Consider the following 11,049-nt stretch of genomic DNA (forward strand, 5'->3'; position numbering starts at 1 on the left):
TGCTTGATGTCTACGGGTGCTTCTATTCTTGTAGACAGTGTTGGGCCTCCAAGAGCAGAGGTTTGTAGAACAGCAGCAAGTTTCCCTTAAGTGGATCACCCAAGGTTTATCGAACTCAGGGAGGAAGAGGTCAAAGATATCCCTCTCATGCAACCCTGCAACCACAAAGCAAGAAGTCTCTTGTGTCCCCAACACACCTAATAGGTGCACTAGTTCGGCGAAGAGATAGTGAAATACAAGTGGTATGAATGAATATGAGCAGTAGTAACGGCGCTTAAAAGTGCTTGCTGGCGTGCGATTGATGGTAGTAATATTGCAGGAAGTAAAGATGCAGAAAAAAGAAACAAGCGATGATAGCAGTATTTAGGAACAAGGCCTAGGGATCATACTTTCACTAGTGGACACTCTCAACATTGATCACATAACAGAATAAATAGATAGATGCTAGACTCTACACCCTCTTGTTGGATGATGAACACCACTAACTGTGTAGGATTACACGAACCCTCAATGCCGGAGTTAACAAGCTCCACAATATTCAATGTTCATATTTAAATAACCTTAGAGTGCATAACAGATCAACATAACCAAACCAAGTACTAACATAGCATGCACACTGTCACCTTCACACTACGAAAGGAGGAATAGATCACATCAATACTATCATAGCAATAGTTAACTTCATAATCTACAAGAGATCACAATCATAGCCTACGCCAAGTACTACACGATGCACACACTGTCACCATTACACCGTGCAGGAGGAATAAACTACTTTAATAACATCACTAGAGTAGCACACAGATAAATTGTGATACAAAACACATTGCAATCATAAAGAGATATAAATAAGCACTTCACTATGCCATTCATAACAGTGAATAAGTATTCTGTGAAATATAGCCTAAGAGACCCACACGGTGCACACACTGTCACCTTTACACACGTGGGACAAGGAGTCTCCGGAGATCACATAAGTAAAATCCACTTGACTAGCATAATGACATCTAGATTACAAGCATCATAATATGAATCTCAATCATGTAAGGCAGCTCATGAGATTATTGTATTGAAGTACATAGGAGAGAGATGAACCACATAGCTACCGGTACAGCCCCGAGCCTCGATGGAGAACTACTCCCTCCTCATGGGAGACAGCAGCGTTGGTGAAGATGGCGGTGGTGTTGATGGAGAAGCCTTCCGGGGGCACTTCCCCGTCCCGGCGGTGTGCCGGAACAGAGACTCCTGTCCCCCAGATCTTGGCTTCGCGATGGCGGCGGCTCTAGAAGGTTTTCTCTGGTTTCGTCGAACGTAATAGGGTTTTCGCGACGGAGACTTTAAGTAGGCGGAAGGGCAAGGTCGGTGGAGTCCTGGTGGGGCCACACACTAGGCCGGCGCGGCCAGGGCTTGGGCCGCGCCGCCCTACTGTGTCCCCACCTCGTGGCCCCACTTCGTTTCCCCTTCGGACTTCTGGAAGCTTCGTGGAAAAATAGGACCCTGGGCGTTGATTTCGTCCGATTCCGAGAATATTTCCTTACTAGGATTTCTGAAACCAAAAACAGCAGAAAACAGCAACTGGCCCTTCGGCATCTCGTCAATAGGTTAGTTCTGGAAAACGCATAAATATGACATAAAGTATGCATAAAACATGTAGATATCATCAATAATGTGGCATGGAACATAAGAAATTATCGATACGTCGGAGACGTATCAAAGACCACGGAACAAAAAGGCGACAAACATAACAGTGAAACCCTTCGGGGGCTTTGGGCGAGAATCCGCACCTGGAAGACGAATATCATCTTCAGATGCGGAGATGAATCCAAGGGAGCGCAGCTTGTTGATGTCGCGGCTGGAAATGGCGGAGGCGCTCCAATCACGGCTAACTTTGACCGCGTCCGAGGCACTGACACCCTTCTTTTTACCCATGGCGTCTGAAGCTTTCAAGGGAAGGATGCAGGAGGCAAGAAAGGATGGGCGAGGAAGATGAGCAGTAAGGAGGTGTAAAAAAGTAAAAACAAGGGAGCCCTCTATTTATACCATGAGAATTAGCGTGAGATCATGGCCATAACTCCACAGGCGTCGTGGGAGGTGGAGCGGATCTAGCTGTACACGTGGCGCTTGAAAAAGGGATGGAACCGGCGGCCCATTATTCCCACGTCACGCGAAAATCGAGGAAACGCCTCGGTCGCTGCGCGTGCACTGGTCAAAACCTAAAAACTGCCCGCGCAGAACTAGGGTGGGCCCGGTAGGTCAAGTCTTGTCAATCGAGCCACGGTAGCGGCGCGTCATCAATGACATCATGGGCGCTGTTGAAGACATTCGAAGGAATGAAAAGCTATCGGATGGTCAATTTGAGTCTATGCACAGATTGCAAAGCATCTGCACTTAGACTCGGGGGCTACTCCCATCGGGAGCGCTGGACGCGCACTCGACAGAATGAGGACTCGAAGGAAAAACTCGACTCGAGTCTGCACCCGGACGCAAGCGCCCGTGCCCAGACTCGGGGGCTACTCCCATCGGGAGCGCTGGACGCGCACCCGACAGAACTTTTTTCGCACTCCAGGATCATGCCCGGGGACTTGATTCTGTGTAGGGTAACGTTGTTTTCCCATCGGCAGTTAACCAGCAAAAGCTGGGCACGTTACTCATTATCCCTTGCATGAAGAAAATATATCGGATGGCCTATGAAGACTTGCAGAAAAACTTCGGCAGAGAAAAACGTTCGAGTAGTGCAACTTAAGTCTACGCACGGATTGCAAGCATCCGTACCTAGACTCGGGGGCTACTCCCATCGGGAGCGCTGACGCGCACCCGATAGAAGAAGAAGGTGCAGACAGAAAGAAAACAAGAATGATCAAGGAGAAGGATGTCGGAAGAAGACATGCTTTAGTCTCTACCCGAACTATGTTCGGCTAGACACTCGGGGGCTACTGACGTGGGCATTACCCTTCGGGTAACCGATGTTGCTCTACCCTATACGGTCCAGCTGGAGGCCCACGAAGGTACTCGATGGCAAGATGGGCCACTAGGACGGTGCAACGGAAGGTTCCTTGAAGTACAAGACACAGAAGGAGCCGAACAAGGAAAGTCTATAAATAAATCTGTTGTAAACCTAGTCATACTCGATTAGGCCTCTCGAGACCTGGCCTCCTATATAAAGGCCAGGAGAGGGGCTGTCGGGGGACACAATCAATCTTAGCGATCTTTGCCAACAGAAGCCTAGACCTAGGTTACCCTAGTACTTAGCTATCTCGACGAGATCTCAGCCAAACTATTCGGCACCCCATTGTAACCCATTATCATCATAATCAAGAACAAACAGGCAGGACGTAAGGGTTTTACCTCATCGAGGGCCCCGAACCTGGGTAAATCGCTCTCCCCGCTTGTCTGTGAACCGATGTCTCGTGTCACCTTGCAGGATTCCATCAACCCTAAGCCCCTATCGGAGGGCATTGCCGAGGGGCACCCTCGACACTCTGCTTTTTCATTTGAACACTTGTGTTCTTCGTTTTATTTTTCATGTTTGTGGCGAAAGCTGAAAGCCGCAGCACTTATTGTTATTTGGTTGGAAGCAGAAAATGCTACATGTGGTAATTGGTATATTGTCTTGAATAATTTGATACTTGGCAATTGTTTTGAGCTCTCAAGTAGATCATGTTTAAGCTCTTGCGTCATGTAGTTTAAACCTATTAGTGGAGAACTACCGTAGAGCTTGTTGAAATTTGGTTTGCATGATTGGTCTCTCTAAGGTCTAGATATTTTCTGGTAAAAGTGTTTGAGCAACAAGGATCGAAGACATTGTAGAGTCTTATAACGCTTGCAATATGTTCTTATGTAAGTTTTGCTGTACCGGTTTATACTTGTGTTTGCTTCAAACAACCTTGCTAGTACTGAGAGGGAATGCTTCTCGTGCATCCAAAACCTTAAGCCAAAACCTATGCCATTTGTGTCCACCATAACTACCTACTATGTGGTATTTTTCTGCCATTCCAAGTAAATACTTCATGTGCTACCTTTAAACAATTCAAAACTTTATTACTCCTTATTTGTGTCGATGTTTTATAGCTCATGAGGAAGTATGTGCTGTTTTATCTTTCAATCTTGTTGGGCAGACTTTCACCAATGGACTAGTGGCATATACATCCGCTTATCCAATAATTTTGCAAAAAGAGCTGGCAACGGGGTGCCCAGCCCCAATTAATTAACTTTCATTAATAATTCTCTTCACATGTTTTGCCCTGATTTATCAGTAAGCAACTTAATTTTGCAATAGACACTCCTCCAGGGTATGTGAAATGTTGGAAGGCACCCGAGGATTCGGTTAGCCATGGCTTGTGAAAGCAAAAGGTTGGGAGGAGTGTCATCTATAAATAAAACTAAAATACATGTGTAAACAAAAGAGAAGAGGGATGATCTACCTTGATGGTAGAGATAACGTTCTTCATGGGAGCCGCTCTTTGAAAGTCTATTTGACAAGGGGGTTCGAGTGCCCACTACCATTCGTTGACAACAACAAACACCTCTCAAAACTTTATTTTTATGCTCTCTTTATGATTTCAAAACTTGAAAAGCTCTAGCACATGATTTAATCACTGCTTCCCTCTGCGAAGGGCCTTTCTTTTACTTTATGTTGAGTCAGTTTACCTACTTCTTTCTATCTTAGAAGCAAACACTTGTGTTAACTGTGTGCATTGATTCTTACATGCTTACTTATTGCACTTATTATATTACTTTGTGTTGACAATTATCCATAAGATATGCATGTTGAAGTTGAAAGCAATTGCTGAAACTTAGATCTTCCTTTGTGTTGCTTTAAAACCTTGTATTAAGAATCTATTGCTTTATGAGTTAACTCTTATGCAAGACTTTTTGATGCTTGTCTTGAAAGTACTATTCATGAAAAGTTTTTGCTATATGATGCAGGAAACTATAGACCACTGTTTTGAGTCACTTCATTCATCTCATATGCTTTACAATAGTATTAATCAAGATTATGTTGGTAGCATGTCACTTCAGAAATTATTCTTTTTATCGTTTACCTACTCGAGGGCGAGTAGGAACTAAGCTTGGGGATGCTTGATACGTCTCCAACGTATCTATAATTTCTTATGTTCCATGCTAGTTTTATGACAATACCTACATGTTTTATTCACACTTTATAATATTTTTATGCATTTTCTGGGACTAACCTATTAACAAGATGCCACAGTGTCAGTTTCTGTTTTCTGCTGTTTTTGATTTCAGAAAAGTTGTTTTACAAATATTCTCGGAATTGGACGAAACAAAAGCCCACGGCCCTATTTTCCACGGAGTGTTCCAGAAGACCGAAGAGGAGTCGATGAAGGCCAGCAGGGGGCCCTCCCCATATGGCGGCGCGGGGGGCCCCACAGCTGCGCCAAGACGTGGGGAGGGAGCCCCCCGGCTCCCCCGACGCAGCCCCTTCGCCTATTTATTCCTTCGTCCCCGAAAACCCTAGTACCGAGAGCCAAAATAGCAGAACAGTTCCAGAGACGCCGCCGCCGTCAACCCTAACTCGGGGGGTTCAGAAGATCTCCTCCGGCACCCTGCCGGAGAGGGGAATCATCATCGGAGGGCTCTACATCACCATGCCCGCCTCCGGACTGATGCGTGAGTAGTTCATCCTTGGACTACGGGTCCATAGCAGTAGCTAGATGGTTGTCTCCTCCTATTGTGCCATCATGTTTAGATCTTGTGAGCTGCCTATCATGATCAAGATCATCTATTTGTAATGCTACATGTTGTGTTTGTTGGGATCCAATGAATATGGAATACTATGTCAAGTTGATTATTGATCTATCATATATGTGTTGTTTATGATCTTGCATGCTCTCCGTTGCTAGTAGAGGCTCTGGCCAAGTTGATACTTGTAACTCCAAGAGGGGGTATTTATGCTAGATAGTGGGTTCATGTCTCCATTGAATCTGGGGGAGTGACAGCAACCCCTAAGGTTGTGGATGTGTTGTTGCCACTAGGGATAAAACATCAATGCTTTGTCTAAGGATATTTGTATTGTTTACATTACGCACAGTACTTAATGCAATTGTCTGTTGCTTGCAACTTAATACTGGAAGGGGTGCGGATGCTAACCCGAAGGTGGACTTTTTAGGCATAGATGCATGCTGGATGGCGGTCTATGTTCTTTGTCGTAATGCCCTAAGTAAATCTCATAGTAGTCATCATGATATGTATGTGCATTGTTATGCCCTCTCTATTTGTCAATTGCCCAACTGTAATTTGTTTACCCAACATGTTATTTATCTTATTGGAGAGACACCACTAGTGAACTATGGACCCCGGTCCATTCTTTTACATCTGAAATACAACCTACTGCAATCATTGTTCTCTTTTGTTTTCTGCAAGCAAACATCATTTTCCACACCATACGTTTAATCTTTTGTTTTCAGCAAGCCGGTGAGATTGACAACCTCACTGTTAAGTTGGGGCAAAGTAGTTTAATTGTGTTGTGCAGGTTCCACGTTGGCACCGGAATCCCTGGTGTTGCGCCGCACTACACTCCTTCGCCAACAACCTTCACGTGATCTTCATCTCCTACTGGTTCGATAACCTTGGTTTCTTACTGAGGGAAAACTCGCTGTTGTACTCATCATACCTTCCTCTTGGGGTTCCGAACGGACGTGTGCTTTACCGTCACAAGCAATGCAGTCGTCGCCCCGTACGAGATCCTGACCATCGCCGTCAACCCGGCCTCCACCGCCGCCTCCAGACCCAATTAGCTCCGCGCCCTCCTCTGTCTACATCCAGGGCGGAGCCGCCCAGGGAGCTAGCTCAAGGGTTGGCCATGGTGGTTCCCGTCGGTGGTGGTCGGGGCAGGGAGGCAGGGTGAGCTGCGCCGCCGTGTGCCCCGTCTCGGTAGGAGAGTCTGTGGTTCCCGGTCGCCGGCCCTCCCACAGGAGTCCACATGCGTCCATGGCGTGGCCCTCCAATTCCAACGAGATAGCTCAAGGGTTGGCCATGGTGGCCCAATTCGAGTCAACGAGCCTTCAGCGCCTCCAGTAGTTCACCAAGGTGTGGGGGAAGAGGTGATCGATGGACGTGACGTGTTTCAGCCAACCAGAAAATGACATGTTGCCCACAACAACACAAAATGCACAAACGGACGTTAACTGGATGTCAGCCCATCCAACGGTGCCGGCTTGCATCCAACAGTGACGAACACATGCACACATATCCACCTGATCACCGAATCCACTCTCAAAGAAATAATACTAATTATTCTCGCACTTGGAAGAAAAGGCACTGAAGAAAGCAGCCAAACACGACATCTAAGAGTTTGGAGACCACTGGTACGATGGGCCCTGCCCTCGTACAGTCCACCCTTACCACGTGTCACCGCCTTCGCCTCTTCAAATAATTTTACTTTGTGCAAATAGATCAGAGATCCAACATTCGTAGGCACCAGAAAACGCATAAACCTCACACCCGGAAGGGATTTGGAGGGTGAACTAGCATAAGGGCACCGATCCTCGCTGCTACTTGAATCCTTGTAGGGCTTGGGCATCATATCCATCACTAACCGCACATCAACACCTTCATTCATTTCCATCTTATTGTATTTCCTATACCTTGTGGATTTGAGCAAGTATTCACCCCCCTATGTACTTGATCTATTTTATTGCCATGATGATGTCTCCTACCTCTATGTGTGAGTAGATTACCTTGTTCTTGGGGATATGGTGAAATCCTAGTTATGGATTTGACATGAAGTAAAGATGTTTTATTGTGTTAATTGTCTCTCTTGATGTTGTATGAAGTCGGCCATGCAACATTTACCTCTAATGACAAGAGAGGGGGTTATCCTTGGACAAGTGGTAGAGAGGAGGCGTCAAGTGACACTCTCACACTAATCCTCTATCACGTGGTTAAGGAGGAATAAGAGAATATTCATAGAGCATACATTCATATCCATGTGATCTTTGTGGAACCCTTAATAGTGATGTACCAAGGTGGCTTGATCTTTACATTGTTGTGGTTATGAGATGACGGTTCAACAAATAGTTGGTCTGTAACCGCCCGATGTGGAGCTTCTCCCATACATATGTATAAAGAATGGCTAGAACTATCTTAATCTTTAATATTCCAAATACTAGAGGTGGATCTGAGACTCCCCGAGAACACTTTGGCCCACTTCAGTTTCATTACATTTACAATGCGATGTTCTCTTTTTTTAGGGGTGTAACCGAATCAGATTAGATCGGATTAGATTTTTCTCGTACCATATCCTTTACCATATTTTTTTCCGGATTCGGATCAGCGTGAACTTTACGTTTTCAGATTCGGATGCGGATAAACCGGATTGCAGAATCAAATCGCAAAAGGGACGGATTGGAACTGGAAACAAAATAGTGAGATATATCTCTTATTGTCACATTGGTAGATAGTTATAGTTCTTGCAAATCTTGGGAGGAATTTAAAATTTCAGTCTTGTGTAGTAAAAAAAGAGACTCAATACCAAGCATTGGTAAAAGTTTAGAGCTAAATATGCTCAAATGAATTTCGTAATTCAATAAGTACTAAACTTGTGACATTAGCCTTGGCATTTGACTAAAAAAATGAATTATCCAGTTTAAAACTTTCGGATTATCCCAATTAAATTGCTGATAATCTATATCCGCGTGCTATTTGCTATGCCATATACTATACCGTATCTGGAGCACCACTTCCAGAATCGAATATCATTATCTATCGAATTCTTTAAAATTGGATACAGATACCTTAAAACAGATCTGGGACCGGTTTCAGCGCGGAATTTTATCCTATCTGTTTACACCTTTATCTTTTTCCTTAGTCACTTTTAGCACTTTTACATTTAATTTTATTTACACTCAATCAATTTTATTTCTCTTGGTTGGAATTTATGGCATCTTTGTGCATTTCTTGGTATTGGTAACGAGGAACAAATCTCTTACAATAGCCGGTAGGCTCTTTGTGGGATCGTTACTTTTATTTTGAAACTAGATACATCTACATGTGCACTTACAATTATCATAACACATAACTTGCTGCCTACTCCAACGAGCACGCGCTGGTCCCTAGACCCACTCCCAGCGAGCCAGCAAGGGTGTCGCTCACAACAAGGCCATAAATCGCCCGCAACGACGACATACTTACTACCGGAGGCCCCAGAGAAGCAGGACTCCGACAGCACCAAACGGTCATGGACAGATCCGGGCTCGACTAGCCCAGATCAAGCCCGGATGCAGGCGGCGAAGGAAGGTGTGGCGGCGGAGGAGAAACAACAAGTAGCGCGCCTTAGACCACCAACAAATCCAATTAATGGATCTCGATGGGCTTCTAGGCCCAAATATAGGCCCACAAGCCCAGATCCGACCATCACCACACCCGTAGACGCCGACGGCTAGAGCGCCAAGAGGCAACCCCCGTTGCACTCGCCCACCTTGTCGATCCCCAGGGCCGAGGCCGCACCGGCCGGAAACGGGGCCAGCGCCACTGCTCCGCTCCACCGCGAGGAAAGGAACCGCCCCATCAACGGGATCCACGCGCGAGGAGGAGGACCGTCGGCACCAATTGTTCTGCCTCAGACTTTGACAGCATCTGAAAGGAAACATGCATTTCGAAAAAAAAAGGAAACATGCATTAACTTTAACTCATTGCTTGCAACGAGAAATTTACATCACGTGCACAGCCATAAGCTAAGAATACATTATTTTCGAGAAACCTGAGAATACATTTGCTAAACATTACGATTTACCTCTTCTGAATCGCCAGTCACAATTTCATCATTAGGATAACATATCAACTTGAGAGCTGTTGCAAGTTTCAGTCTATCCCAATTCTTAGAGTCAATTCCTGATACCTCTTCAAGCTGCTTGCTACCATTCTGCAACGATGCAACACGTGCATCCTCAAAAAGATCACATTCATACACGGTAGATGCCATATCAATGATGCCTGAATTAACCTGCGTAAAAGGAATACTATTTCATCTCAAACAGAAGGACACAAAGGGCAAAGTTTTCTGCCAGAATATCGTACAAATACTTGTGTCAGTGGCTGGAAGAGGGAAGAGCACAAACTATTGGAAAGTGTAACAACACATGACATGGAGCAAACCATCTGAGACACAGGAAAGGAAGTGACGAGCTCACCAAGCTGGCATCAACCTCAAAGCCATAACGATCCAGGACCAGTTTCATTCCTTGGCTAATCTGGAGGCAGTCCTCATTAGTCAGTTCTAATTCTTCATCAGGCACTAAAAACTTGATAAGGTTCTTCAAGCCCCACATTACTTCCAGCACAGCTTCATCAAACAGGCAGTGAATTCCCTGGCAAAACAAACCCAGAGCAAAAATTGTGCTCAAACTGTTCACAGGCGTAAGCATACAAGGGAAGTTTACATACAAAGGAAGTTTACACTCACCAAACTTGCTTCAATAATGTCTTTATATTCCTGTTTTCCAACAGCAAGTTTCATGCCAGGCCAGAGCGTACTCTTGATCATCTTACCAAGCTTAGAACAGACACCAATACTCTTAATGGCACTGGACTTGTCTTCGAAAGTTTGAAATCCTTTAAAAAATGCAACCTAATAAATAAACCAAGACAAGCATGCATCTTAGCAGGGAAAACAAAGAATCAGTCAAACACTATGCCATGTCTCAATCATGACTAGAGAGGATGCATGTGCAGGTATGTGTCAACTGTAAATATGGAGCCTATGAAAGTCCTCATTATCAAATTATTGCAGTGTAATTCAGAATAGATTCATGTTCAAAGATAATGCGATGTATGCCGTTTAAAAAAATCATAGTTGTGTCGTTTGGTAGAAGTATCCTACTACCAAGCTCCTGGCAAAATACCCATCCTTAAGGCTTCGTTCGGTTCCCTGGGATTGAAACCAGATCTGGAACTAATCCACACAGGGATTGGGTTGATCCCGGCCATTCACCCAAGCCCCACTAACCCCTACTAATCCCTTCCCAATAATCACTAGCATATTTCAGCCTTCGGTTAATACGTCTTCACGTATCGTGGCTTCGCACTTTG

General features: G+C 45.0%; 1 protein-coding gene across 1 annotated transcript; it reads right to left on the bottom strand.

Moving 5' to 3' along the window:
• Positions 1 to 9,528: 9,528 nt before the first annotated feature.
• On the bottom strand, positions 9,529 to 10,589 carry LOC127349105 (uncharacterized). The gene is made up of 4 exons (XM_051374891.2): positions 10,424 to 10,589; positions 10,152 to 10,328; positions 9,755 to 9,964; positions 9,529 to 9,597 (listed from the first exon to the last, which is right to left on the bottom strand). The coding sequence occupies exons 1-4, from the start codon at positions 10,502 to 10,504 to the stop codon at positions 9,529 to 9,531; spliced, it is 537 nt and encodes a 178-aa protein (XP_051230851.1). The 5' UTR covers positions 10,505 to 10,589.
• Between the last annotated feature and the right edge of the window lie 460 nt (positions 10,590 to 11,049).

The sequence above is a fragment of the Lolium perenne genome, chromosome 4 (assembly GCF_019359855.2).
Source record: "Lolium perenne isolate Kyuss_39 chromosome 4, Kyuss_2.0, whole genome shotgun sequence".
In the NCBI taxonomy this organism is placed as follows: Eukaryota; Viridiplantae; Streptophyta; class Magnoliopsida; order Poales; family Poaceae; genus Lolium; species Lolium perenne.